Here is a 14,313-nt window from a genome sequence, read left to right as displayed (position 1 = left end):
TACCAATAATCTAAATAAATAATAATGTATTACCGTCAACATTTTTTTTTTCTTTTTACTAAATGTGGAAATAGCTGAGCTACAAGCTCACGATGCACGTTGTGAGCTTCGGGATCTGCTATTTCCACTTTTTTTTCCATGTTTAAAAATGCATGAACCTCTCCCAACATGGAAACGATTATGACGATTGTGCTAAAGTAATTGCGATTATCTCAAATAATTGCTCTTTGGTGATTATGTCATAATTGTGACAGCCATACTATTCTCCTGGGGGCGAACAGTCGCCATAGATATTTGGCGTAGAGGGGAAAGAGGGGGGCATAATGTAGAGCCCTGATGGGCTCCAGTTAATGTAGTGTATATAGGGTTTAACCCTATTAGAACGGATACACATATTGTGTATCATTATTTTATGCTTTAACTATTGAAAAATCGCAGATATACAAGCTCACAGCGCGGCACCGAGTGCCGCGCTGCGAGCTTGTAGATCTGCTATTTTTTTTTTTTATCGTTTTTTTGTCCCGATTCTATAAGTGTCTTTTGAATCCTTCTAAGACTTTTTGAAAAACCTATGTAGCTAAAGCATTCAATAATTCTAGGCCTAAACGTTTTAAGTGGTTAACACACTGACTCATAGGCCAGTGAGGCAATGAATGACTCCTTTCTCTGGGTGTGTTGGTGCTGTGTTCAGCTCAGGGGACTCCACAGCCAGGATCTGGAACCTGACTGAGAACAGCAACTCCAGCTCCACCCAGCTGGTGCTGCGCCACTGTATCCGAGAAGGCGGCCAGGACGTCCCCAGCAACAAAGATGTCACCTCACTGGACTGGAATGTAGGTTCCCAGTCATCCATCCCTTCCTCCTCCTCTGTCCTTCTCTGAACATCTGACATCAGCTATTGTTAATTCCTGCTTGTCGTTTGACACTGGATATGAGAAGAACTGTACATACTGTACAGTACAAGACATGGAGTATAATAGTAATAATGACGGTCCAATCTTGAATTATCGATAGTAAGCTACTATACTGTATGTATAGAGTTTGTGAACGAAGCCATATAAATCACAATATGATGTTCAGTGGGGAAGCCACACTATCCATGCTGGCCGCTTGTGTGGTCGTGGTTTAAATCTTTATAATGTGATCTTTATAAATACTTAAAGGGGAAGACCACCCATTTTCAATATTGAACTATGTAATTAATATACCTTAGAGGAGTTGTGTGGAAATTAAAAAAAAAGTTCCTCCTCTTCTGTGTTGCCTAGAACTGGAGGATTGATTTTGGGGTTTGTATTGCAAATCACAACTTGATGACATCACACATTGTACTTTACAATACAAACCCCAAAATCAATCCTCCAGTTCTAGGCAACACAGAAGAGGGGGAACCTTTTTTTTTATTTCCACACAACTCCTCTAAGGTATATTAATGACAAAGTTCAATATTGAAAATGGGTGGTCTTCCCCTTTAAAGGGCCATTTCACCTCTGGGACAACCCTGCATTTTGCATCATGCAAAACGCATCACTAGTACATGCTGAAATACTAAAATATCTCAAAACACAGATTGAACACAAAAAATAACTCAGGATTGTGTTGATCGTGTCCCAAACAGCAATAAAATAAGATCGGGTGAAAATGGCCCTTTAAGCTACGAGTAAAAAGGTGCTTCACAAGAACAATGCTGGTTAACTGAAAAAGAAAGAAAATTACGTGCATAGATTTTCAACTCTACCGTCATGGATGTAGCTGTGATTGGTCTACTTTTGCGGGGACAGACAGACAGACTGTAATTAACAGACATGCACACAGAGTAGACAAACCCTTTTCTAGGTGGCTTAGCTTTTGGCCACGCTGCAAAAGACACAAATTTGATTAAGATCAGAATTGACTTGGTAGAAAAACAGATTGAATGTGTACCACGTGCAGAAAGGTCGTGCTATCATTGAGGGATGTTATGTAACGGTTATATTATCTTTCCATTCAACAGAGCGATGGGACTCTCTTAGCAACAGGCTCGTATGATGGATTTGCCAGAATATGGACAAAAGACGGTATGTTTTCCTTTTACTGTGGCGTATCATTACATGAGTCATCACCATTTTATGTTGTTGTTGTGAATAATGCCACCTCTGTGGTAATTCCTTGATGGTTTCCTCTCCAAGCTAAATGTATCCATCTCCCTAACCATCAGGGAACCTGGCAAGTACCTTGGGGCAGCACAAAGGGCCCATATTTGCACTGAAGTGGAACAAGAAGGGGAACTCTATTCTCAGTGCCGGTGTAGACAAGGTACTTCATAACCTTACGCTTTCCAGTAGAACATGAGCTTTGTGTTTTTGTGACTTTGTAGTCTTTTGATATGCTTTCAAGGGGAAAAGAGTTTTGAGATGAATTGACAATCTAAAATCAGACAACTGACACTTAATGCATGACTGGAAACAAAAACAAAAAAACACTGATTAATAGAGCATGACATTGCATAACATGATGCAGCCAGACAGTAATCTACACAAGACTGCAAAGATAAAACATACAACATCATATACTGTACAGTATGTATTTGTGTGTATGTGTGTGCACATATATAACTTAAATCAGGGGTCTTGAACGATTTTCAGGCCAGGGACCCCCTAGCTGAGAGAGAGAGATGAAGCAGGGACGGATTAACCACTTAAACCCTCATTTCCCTCTACACCAAACCTCTTTGCCGAAAATAGCTGATTTACAAGATCACAACGCCTCGCAGTGCACTTTGTGGTTGCTCCACAACATATTAGATTAGGTGTCTTTATTATCCACAAGGGAAAATAATTTTGCTCCGGTCAATGCATACCTTCAAGACAAGACAAAATGCATAAATATATACCACAAATAAAACACCCAGCAAAGTACCTAAATTCTATGAAAGGTAAACTCATTCTAAATTTAAAAGGAAAGCAATGTCCTTGTGGAACGCTCATAGTGTGTGTGTGTGTGTGTGTGTGTGTGTGTGTGTGTGTGTGTGTGTGTGTGTGTGTGTGTGTGTGTGTGTGTGTGTGTGTGTGTGTGTGTGTGTGTGTGTGTGTGTGTGTGTGTGTGTGTGTGTGTGTGTGTGTGTGTGTGTGTGTGCAGCAGTGTTTCTCAACCTTTTTTCTGCATGGGCACACTTTTCATGTCCCAAGAATCCATGGGCACACCAACATAATACGGGGGTGTAAATATCGTCACTGTCGGGAAGAAACCTTGTATCTCCCAAGTTTCAAATTTGTACGTTTCTTCGCAAAGTAAAGCCCTGCTTCATCATACAAGGCCGTCGCACAGCAGTAGTGAAAACAGCCGATCTACAAGCACACAACGCCTCGCACCGCGAGGCGTTGTGTGCTTGTAGATCGGCTGTTTTCACTAGTTTAAATCATTTTTAAAATGATAAATACAATACTGGCTTTCAAGCAGTTTCAAGGGGCACCCTTGACCCTTCTCAGGGGCACACCAAAGGTCCCCAGGCACAGTGTTTGAGAAACACTGGTATACAGTACATCCATATGTGCACATCTTCATCATGAACATTTACATTTTTCAGACGACAATCATTTGGGATGCGCACACGGGAGAGGCCAAGCAGCAGTTCCCCTTTCATTCAGGTAAGACTGCTATGTTCATTGACATAATTAAGTACACTTTTGAGGTATTTCTACTTTACTTGAGTATTTCAAATTTCCAATACTATTTAATTTGTAGATTGATTATAATTATAAAACATACATTAACCACTTCAGCCGTGTATACATTTCAACCATTTGAAAATAGCCGATCTACAAGTGAGCTTGTAGATCTGCTATTTTCAAAAGATTAGTATCCATTTGAGAACTTGAAAAGGGACATTCTGCATAATGAGTACTTTTGGTACCTTAAGTACATTTTGATACCAATACTTTTATTCAAGTACAATCCTGACTTTTCCTTGTAACCCTCATTGACCCACATTCACACGCGGCCGCCATATTTCTCTTCCATCATCATACTGCTAAACATGGGAGGAGTGTCCAGTGAACTGTGGCCGTGAACTGACCAAAGCTTGAATGAATGAATTATTAAATGATCCACAGCCCCAGCACTGGATGTGGACTGGCAGAACAATACTACCTTTGCCTCGTGCAGCACAGACATGTGCATCCATGTGTGTCGGCTGGGCAGCGACCGGCCTCTCAAGACTTTCCAGGGACACACGGTAAGCGGCACCGCGTCTCACTTGAACTGTGGTTCTTTAAATCTAGGCCTAGAATTATTGAATGCTTTAACCAGTGAAAAATAGCAGATATACAAGCTCACAGCGCGGCACCGAGTGCCGCGCTGCGAGCTTGTAGATCTGCTATTTTTGGAAAAAGTTGTGAAAATGTGTGCAAATCTTTGAACGTATGTATTTTCAAAGCGAACGTTTGTAACTCAAATTTTGCTTCTGGGTGGTCCCTGGAACTAAATATTTTGAGATGGGGGACCGTGGCCTAATAAATATCATTTTGGGGGTCCTTGACATGAAAAGATTTGAGAACCACTGACATAGTAGTCTCTCAAGAACAGACTAACTGAGCTCCATTTAAGTGAAAAGGACCTTTTCTTTGACGATGGCTGGCCAGATTGCTGACATAGAAACATTGGGGTTTTCAAAAAACCTTAGAAGGATTCAAAAGACACTTATAGAATCGGGTCAAAATTCTAATTTTCACAATTTTTCAAAAATAGCAGTTAAAGAATTCAATAATTCTAGGCCTATTGATGTCAAGGACCCCTAGAATTATATGTATGTGACTGCAGACCCCCATCTCAAAATACTTTGTTTCATGGACCAAGAAAATGAAAGATTTGTGTTAATGTTTGCTTTAAAAATACATACGTTCAAAGATTTTCACACATTTTCATGATTTTTCTAAAATAGCAAATCTACAAGCTCGCAGCACTCGGTGCCACGCTGTGACCGTGTATATCTGCTATTTTTTAATAGTTAGAGCATGAAATAATGGTTAAAGTGGTTAAAATCTAGAGTGACACAGTTGCGTTCCAGGTCTAAATGGTCCAGACCATTTGTAACACAACGACAGCCGTTGCACGACTTTGCAGAGACTGTTGCAGTTGTCTGAATTACCTGCTGCAACCCTGTTCTAGGTTGGCGCAGCCGCAGAGGTGACTCTACTTGTTCAATCGCAAGTAAAAAAAGTTTCAGAATCTATCAAACGTTGAACCAATTGGAGCGTGCACAGCGGTCTCTGGGAAACAACCAAACAATGGCAGAGTTTTGAACAGAGAAATACCATGTTTATATAACACCAGTTAAAAGAGCAACTCCAACAAAGTCACCAAAAACAATGCTGGGCATTGAAGGCCAGGATGGTGATTGTTGGATGTTCCAGGCGAATTAATGTGGCCATACCAGCGGCGCGCATCTCGCCGCGTTGCTGCAAGACGAGATGCTGGGAGCTGTTGGGTTTGCTCTCTTAAGGCCCCGTTTGTGACATGCCGGCTCCACGTGATGCCTTCAATCCTCCTGAGGGCTCTGGTGTCAAAGCCATCGAGCCTGGCCAGCCAGAGTGTCATTCAGCGGCCATGTTTCCGGGCTGTCCAGGAGGACGGAGATGACAGAGGCATCGTAGACTCTGAGCTTTGTCCCCCTGGATATGTGCCAAGGGGGTTACGGTCCACTTAACTACCTTAGGTAGTCAAGTGAATCATCAGTGATTCTAGCTACATCCAACCTAAAGTGCCATGAAAAGAAAAGCAGATAATCGAGGGTATTTAAATTTAGGCCTAGAATTATTGAATGCTTTAATCAGTGAAAGATAGCAGATAGACAAGCTCACAGCGCGGCACCGAGTGCCGCGCTGCAAGCTTATAGATCTGCTATTTTTGAAAAAGTTGTGAAAATGTGTGCAAATCTTTGAATATATGTTTTTTCAAAGCGAACATTTGTAACTCAAATTTTGCTTCTGGGTGGTCCCTGGAACTAAATATTTTGAGATGCGGGTCCGTGGCCAAGTACATATAATTTTGGGGGTCCTTCACATGAACCACTGACATAGTAGTCTCTCAAGAACAGACTAACTGAGCTCCAGTTAAGTGAAAAGGACCTTTTCTTTGATGATGGCTGGCCAGATTGCTGACATAGAAACCTTAGAAGGATTCAAAAGACACTTATAGAATCGGGTCAAAATTCAAATTTTCACGATTTTTCAAAAATAGCAGATCTACAAGCTGTGAGCTTGTATATCTGCTATTTTTCAATAGTTAAAGCATAAAATAATGATACACAATAATGTGTACCCGTTCTAAATGGGTTAATTGTGTTTTGCAGAATGAGGTCAATGCTATTAAGTGGGACCCATCGGGGATGCTACTCGCCTCCTGCTCAGATGACATGACCTTAAAGGTAAGACCAAACGGATTGAGTAGCAATGGGCAACCAACCAACGCAGGTGATGATTTGCGTTTTTTCATGTCATTATTTTGCTCTCTTCGGTGTCTTTGTACAGATCTGGAGTATGAAGCAGGACTCCAGTGTCCACGACCTCCAAGCTCACAGCAAAGAGATCTACACCATTAAGTGGAGCCCTACCGGCCCTTCAACCAACAACCCCAACGCCAACATCATGCTCGCCAGGTGGGATATATCACTCTACACCAGTGCTTCTCATCCTTTCACATTTCAAGGTCTACCCTTAACTCTGGCACGGGTTCATTTGGTTCCATTTGTACACTGCCAGAGTTACAGACGTGTATGGGTCAATTTAGACCCCCCCCCCCCCCCCTAAAGGAACCCACAGAGCCCCTGAGAAACACTGCTCTACGCTAGTGGTTCTCAACCTTTTCCGCCAACGACCCCCCAAAATAATCATATTTGAATCGGGACCCCCCATCCTGACAAGCACTTGGAATTGTAGGCATTACATTTAGTTTGACTCAACATATAAAGACTGCGAAAATAGCCGAACTACAAGCTCACAACGCCTCACAATGCGAGGCGCTGTGAGCTTGTAGACCCGCCATTTGTTTGCCTCTTTCTTGCGTTATTTTGCCAAATTGTCACTTTAGGAATGTGCAGGTACGCTGTATACACTTATACTGTATGTTGGTTTGTTTACCGTTGAGTGAGAAAACAATCTTGGCACATTAAGCTAATGATCTGGGGACCCCCCCAAACAACGTGGCCCCCCCCCCCCCTGAGGGTCCCAACCCCCAGGTTGAGAACCACTGCTCTACACCCCCATTCAGAGTCATACAAGGCCCACCCAAGTGTCTTAAAACTTTGAGACAGTGTTATGGTTTGTGCGCCCGAGAGCGAGTGTGTGTGTGTGTGTGTGTGTGTGTGTGTGTATGTATGTGCGCGGCAGCCCATTTGTGTATCGCTGAAAGAGATTCTTGTCCGGGCCCCGACATTCAAAGGAAGTCAGGTCCCAGGCAGCTTACGCAGCGCTAGTAAATCTCAGTGGCCCACAGCCATAAACCTCTGACCCGGGCGTGCACGTGGGTATAAATGTATATCCAGTTTCCAGCCCTCGCTGACATCCCAGCATGTGCCAATGCATATCACTGTGGATATTAAAACTGCCATTATTGGCACGACTCGCAAGGCATTTGGTAATCTTAAGTAAATGCCAGTATAAGCCATAAACCTTTAATTATCTCCAAGACCTTTCGACTTGTCTATTAATATCTTTGCGATAATGTTACATGTGTTAATGCGGCAAGTTCTGACTATTCTTTTTTTTCTCTTCTCATTATCACCTGCTTTCAACGGTGTCAGTATTCATGGCGACAGATGTTCACTTATCAGTTAAATAAGTGAAGTCGCTCTGCATATAAAACAGAGGCAACAATAACCAATGAAGGCACAAATACAGAGCACACAGAATTACTTTTATAAATATAGACTCATCATTTTATGTTTATTAAAAAAAATAAAAATAAACATCTGCTTATGGTGTGTCTGTGTTGTGATAGTATTTGTCAACTAGAAATACTGTTCCTACGAAACAGTGTGGGATCGCTCGTGACTATATTCTGCAGTGTGCACTGCTAACTGTGCTAAGACCACTCCCAAATTTTCCACACCTCAATTGCACCTCATTGGCTAAGGGCCCTGCCTTTGTACTGTCTGCGACGGAACTCACTATATAAATAATGAGGATAACATAGTGTTCTCGCCTTTCAGGCGAGCCCACAATAAAGTTTCCCCAGAACTATAGGAAGAGAGACCAGTTGAGGCCAGGGGTCCTGAAACCAATGACTTGGGCAAAGGTTAACGATTTGGTTTTGTGTTCAGGGTTGATTTGCTTGATTCAGAATGGAGGTGAAGGGGAAATTTTTATTAGATTTTTTTTATAGAAAGATTAAAACAGTAGCCCCTAAAATGACTTCTAAAATGTATCACCATTTAATTAGGAACCCTCCCGCGAAAACCTTCATTTGCTATGATGCTACACACAATATGAAAGAATTTCTCTGAGAAAATGTTACCTCATGTTTAGGCTACACAATATGAAAGAAAGGTTGCATTTTTTAGAATTTCTCTGAGAAAATGTTACCTCATGTTGAAAAGGAAAAAAAACATGATGAAAGTAACATTTATTAGTGATACACTGGCATCTGTTGACGGGATGCTTAATTTCTGTTTGTTTGTTTGTGTGTGTGTGTGTGTGTGTGTGTGTGTGTGTGTGTGTGTGTGTGTGTGTGTGTGTGTGTGTGTGTGTGTGTGTGTGTGTGTGTGTGTGTGTGTGTGTGTGTGTGTGTGTGTGTGTGTGTGTGTGTGTGTGTGTGTGTGATAAAACTAAACCAGGACAACAGTAATATATCTTGTCTCGTGTATTTCTTAAATGGACAGCGCCTCTTTCGACTCGACCGTCCGCCTCTGGGACGTGGAGCGGGGCGTGTGCATCCACACGCTCACCAAGCACCAGGAGCCCGTCTACAGCGTGGCCTTCAGTCCTGACGGCAAGCACCTGGCCAGTGGCTCCTTCGACAAGTGTGTCCACATCTGGAACACCACGGTGAGCGCCTCCAGTGGGATTTTGTGGGTCCCTTAACCCAGTGGTTCTCAACCTGTTCAGGCCGTGACCCCCAAAATAATCATATTTTAGCTGGGGACCCAAGAGTTGAGGAAGTACATTTTGTATAACACGGTTCTATTGTGAAAATAGCCGATCTACATGCTCACGAGCACGTTGTGGCCGAAAAAAGCAATACCGCTACTGACCAGTAGTTGAGCAACTTCCATAGTATAGCTTTGTCATGAAAAAAAAAAGCTTTTTTGGGAATGTTTTTTGAAAATGTTTTGAACAATAATAATGAAAAAACTAAATGTAGGAAACCCAAAAAAATAAGGGACCTACAAAAATGGGTCCCGACCCAGTGTTTGAACCAGCGTTAATGCATTGTGCTGTTGTTTCAGACTGGAGCGTTGGTGCACAGCTACAGGGGAACCGGTGGGATCTTCGAGGTGTGCTGGAACAGCACCGGGGACAAAGTCGGCGCTAGTGCTTCAGATGGCTCTGTAAGTCACGGCTCTTTTCACATGCTGCTTATTTCATTTGCTGTGATGAAACGATAATAAAAGAAATACAATAAAAACATCACTCACTCAGTTTGAGGCTCAGCTGAGGTGATGAAAGCTTTCAGGCCGACGCCGCAGGCATTATGAATTGTTGAAGGTGTCTTTCCCAAAGCCTCCATGTATTAAACAGCTTCTGCACAGATCTGATCAGTGTGCTTATGCTCTTTTCTCATGAAGGAATATTCATAGATTGTGACAGTCAAGTACAACAAGTGTATTCAGAACTGAAAGTGAATACGTTGATTCCATATTATGTCAATTAAATTGTTTATTCTGTTATCTTTGCCCTCTAGGTATGTGTTCTCGATCTCAGAAAATAGCACACATGATTGAACCCTTGGAACACGAATTCTGGAATGTGCAGCAAAAGAATTGCCTTTTGACATCAGCAGACACTTTTCATTGCTCGAGGAGGGCAATAACGTGGGGGGTGTAAGATGACCCTCACAGGACAGGAACCACATGACAAGCCAGCAGCAGCCTCCCAAGAAACCAAAACCAGCTATTTGGCAGCTGGTTCATCGAGTGGCGATGAGCATTTGTATATGTGTGGTCTAATATTGTGCACACTCCCGTTTTGAGGTCAGTAAGCAAGATCGGCTCGGAATATCCACAGGATCGGACTAAAAGTCCTACTCCCTTGGCTCAGCCAGGTTTTCTTAGGTTTTCTAATTAGGAGGTGCCCACAATCCCTCCACGCCACTGGCCGGTCCTGCTGTTGCCTGGCTGCCGGCACAAAGTGTATCTAAGGTGTGAGAGAAGCACAGCAGTGTTTGGTGATGTTTAGGCTACACAATATTAAAGAAAGGTTGCATTTTTTAAGAATTTCTCTGAGAAAATGTTACCTCATGTTGAAAAGGAAGGAAAAAAAAAGACATGATGAAAGTAACATTTATTAGTGATACACTGGCATCTGTTGACGGGATGCTTAACTTCTCAATGGAGAATAGTTTGTTTCAAGAGTACTTCTTGCCGATTTCTGTTTGTTTTTCACAAAAGGACTTTTGAAAGTCAAAGTATATTGTGCTGCTATGAGGTGGTTCTTAGCTCACATTTGTAAACGGCAACGGTCAGCGGGAGAAAAAACTGCCAAGAACTAGCTTCTTAAAAGTGTAAAATTCACTCGGTAACGCAGAAAAGGTCATGTTGCTGACATGTCAGCCGGATGTGAAACGTGTGGTTTATAAGAGAAATTTCTCCCTTTATGGATGTAAATTTAATGAATGTAAAGATATGTAAATTAGATAAATACACAGACTTATATACTGTGTATATATGTTTATATACATTACACTTTTATGTCATTCTGTAGGGGCTCTATACTGGCTAGAGCTCTCGACTCTTTTCTTTGCTGATAATGCCATTACAAAAAACGTTTATAATTAAGTGTATGTCAGGGCGGTATCATTTGTCACAATAATGTTAAAACTTCGTAAATCAGTATCCAACCACCTGTATCAGTTGCAGGTGGTTGGCGTTGTGACAGAGATGAGGTACATTAGTTTTTTTCTGCATCGATCAGAGTTCCGTCGACCACCATGGGGGAGACCTGGGCCTTGTTAATATCTGCATATTGTGGAATTACCTGCTGAACTTGCTAAATATTATTATTATTATCAATAGTCATCCCAGGTTTCTGCTTTTGCCCATTGCTTTAATTTTTACAACGTATTGTTGAAGATGATGGCACAGTTCTTTTAAAACCACGCACAGAGAAGTCAGTTTTTTACACAACAGAGTTAAAAGAATACCGTGTACCTGTGAAGGAATCAAGGCAGGATGGTCTGTGGGACATGTCTGAGCAGGAGGAAAGTAGGGATGGAACGATAAGAGATATTATCGTTTATCGTGATAAAAACACTCATGATAATCGTGTCGTGGAGATTTAAATTATCGTGATATCGTCCTCCGTCATGCACTGGAGCAATTCACCTTTTATTTGCCGAGCTGCATATCCGGTACCACTTAAACCCTCTATAATTGGTAAAAGGTACTTATAGTATACGTACTTGATACAGCCTTTTTTCACTCTTATCAAATGTATTTGCCAAAAAATTGCCGATCTACAAGCTCACAACGCGTTGTGAGCTTGTAGATCTGCTATTTTTTTGGCAAATGTTCCGCCCCAGGATAATGGATTTTGATTATCGCGATAATATCGTTAATCGCGATTTCTTTTGTCACAATAATCATGATATGACATTTTCATATCGTCCCATCTCTAGAGGCAAGTAGAACCCGCTGTGCGTCCCAACTTGACAGTGTTGACCTCATTCTGCAAACGATTGAACGACATGACGGTAACACACCGCTTTTAACGATTCCGGTTCCTTGGCGATAACCTCTTTAACGGTCCTATTCCTTAACGGTTCCCTTTAACGCTTGCTATAGGGGGGTTCCAAATGGACCCTTACAGTTCTGCTGAGAGTGTGCAAATGGAACCAAATGGACCCTGGTCGTTGAAATTAAAACGCTTGAGAACCACTGGGTATTGTAATTGCATAGCAGACGTGAAGTGCACCCACCAGCTCTCTGACAGTGTGATAAAAACGGTTCCAAATGTGATTGAACCGATTCGGGTTCCGCAATGTTGGATACAGGGACGTGCTGGCCATTGGGAAAAGCGGGACAACTCCCGAACGGCCTGTTCATTCCCGGCCGGTCCAGGCCAGCCATTAGGAAAAAAGATTAAATAAAATGTCGGCCTTCGTTCCATTTTGGGGGCTGGGTGGCCAACAAAGTAAATCGTCACTGTCGGGCAGAAACCTCCAAGTTTCAAATGTGTCATTTTTTTCGCAAAGCAAAGCCCTGCTTCATCATACAAGGCTGTTGCACAAAAGTAGTGAAAACAGCCGATCTACAAGCACACAACGCCTCGCGGAGCTTGGCGTTGTGGGCTTGTAGATCGGCTGTTTTCACTAGTTTAAATCATTTTTAAAATGATAAATACAAAACAAACGGTTTTGGACAGAAATATAACTCATGTAATTGGCCCCCTAGCTTGTCACTTGTCATGATCTGAAATGGCAAAGTAGAGATCTCTCTCTATAGCGCGCAATGAGGGCCTCTCCAACTCTTTTTCCCGGGCTGAATCAGGGGCCCAGCATGTCCCTGGTTGGATCCGGTTCCTTCGGTTCCGGATCCCAACCCTGACAAGGATGTTTATTTATCATTGTGGCTCCCTCCCTGGATCAGTCTACTGAAAATCCAGCGCACATTATGACCAGGAGATGGTCAAGCAAAAAAAAAAAAAAAAGAGATAGTCCTGCTGTTCTTAAAAAGTCTACGTTTGGTTTAGTTAGGGTCAGGGTGCCACCTGACCTAATGCTGCCAGTTGATCAGATTTTAATTTCCTATTTGAAAATGCCTATATTGTGGGCTGAGCTTTAATAGTGTGCAGTACATGTGCTTATCGGGGTCTAATGTAAAAGCAGCATCTTCAAAACTAACATGCCACCACTTTGATATGCCTTTCTCTTTCAGTCAAGTCTTAGAAAAAAAAATGTGAAGTGCACTTTTTCATATGTTGGGTTCAGCTTATAAGATTTTGCTAAAAATTGAAAGTCCAGGCTTATTCTTGTGTTTTGTTTTTGGTTTCCTTTTTTTTTACGTCATAATCGGACGTTGATGGATGCTTGCCATTGTCTGACTCCTTTTGTTTGCTGAGAGCCATTATTGTCTGTGTCAGACTGAGAATTGGGCTGTGGTTGGTAGCCATCTTGGCATGCTCAGAAGCCCAGTGTGGAATAAGTGCTGTGACGGCACTGCTGTCTCTCTCCTGCCCTGGTCTAGGGTGTGGTCACCTATTTCCAAGAAAAAACAATGAAGTCCATGTCTGAAATAAATCACTCTATTTTGATATTAGAAAACAAATGACTGTGTCTTGTGTTTGTATTATTGTTACTTATTTCTCATCCCAGCAAGCAAGCAAGTCAGGACCAATCAGTGACATCTCGATTGGGGCCAGATCACAGCCCATATGGGGATGATCTTGACGTCATATGGACTTTTTTAGTTTGACAGGATTATTGTTATTGTTTGTAATGTTAGTTGAAATATGAGCATATGAGGTTATATTCTAGAACATATCTAACTGATTTCAACCAACATAAATCCTGTCAAACTAAAAAAAGTCCATATGACGTCCTGGTAATGACGTCAAGATCATCCCCATATGGGCTGTGATCTGGCCCCAATCGAGATGTCACTGATTGGTCCAGGTCCTGACCGTGCTTGCTGGGATAGCTAAGCAATGAAAGGATACACGAGTGGCTTTGGTGTTGTGTGAGTGTGGTTGGCACAGTGCCTTAACATTCAGAACGGGTACACAATTATTTTATGCTTTAACTATTGAAAAATAGCAGATATACAAGCTCACAGCGCGGCACCGAGTGCCGCGCTGCGAGCTTGTAGATCTGCTATTTTTGAAAAAAACGTGAACATTAGAATTTTGACCCGATTCTATAAGTGTCTTTTGAATCCTTCTAAGGAACCTATGTCAGCAATCTGGCTTAGCCATCGTCAAATAAAAGGTCCTTTTCACTTAACTGGAGCTCAGTTAGTCTGTTCTTGAGAGACTACTATGTCAGTGGTTCTCAAACCTTTTTATGTGAAGGACCCCTAAATGGTTTTTATTTGGCCACGGACCCCCATCTCAAAATATTTAGTTCCAGGGACCCCCCCAGAAGCAAAATTTGAGTTACAAACGCTCGCTTTGAAAATACATATTTTCA

The 14,313-nt window shown here is 42.1% G+C and overlaps 1 protein-coding gene across 2 annotated transcripts in view; it reads left to right on the top strand.

Annotated features, from left to right (window-relative positions):
* Window positions 1-12,379, top strand: part of tbl1x (transducin beta like 1 X-linked) — a 42,202-nt gene extending 29,823 nt beyond the window's left edge. For both annotated transcript variants that reach the window (XM_080753014.1, XM_080753015.1), the window contains exons 6-15: window positions 692-833; window positions 1,991-2,054; window positions 2,195-2,292; window positions 3,563-3,623; window positions 4,089-4,210; window positions 6,326-6,400; window positions 6,504-6,631; window positions 8,852-9,017; window positions 9,419-9,520; window positions 9,874-12,379. In XM_080753014.1, coding sequence (XP_080609140.1) covers window positions 692-833; window positions 1,991-2,054; window positions 2,195-2,292; window positions 3,563-3,623; window positions 4,089-4,210; window positions 6,326-6,400; window positions 6,504-6,631; window positions 8,852-9,017; window positions 9,419-9,520; window positions 9,874-9,900 — 985 coding nt within the window. In that variant the 3' untranslated portion in view covers window positions 9,901-12,379. The remainder of the gene's footprint in view (window positions 1-691; window positions 834-1,990; window positions 2,055-2,194; window positions 2,293-3,562; window positions 3,624-4,088; window positions 4,211-6,325; window positions 6,401-6,503; window positions 6,632-8,851; window positions 9,018-9,418; window positions 9,521-9,873) is intronic.
* The last annotated feature ends 1,934 nt before the right edge of the window (window positions 12,380-14,313 follow it).

The sequence above is a fragment of the Nannobrachium achirus genome (assembly GCF_963921795.1).
Source record: "Nannobrachium achirus genome assembly, chromosome: 22".
NCBI classification, from domain to species: domain Eukaryota; kingdom Metazoa; phylum Chordata; class Actinopteri; order Myctophiformes; family Myctophidae; genus Nannobrachium; species Nannobrachium achirus.
Note: the sequence above shows the minus strand (reverse complement) of the source record. Positions and strands in the feature narration are given on the sequence as shown.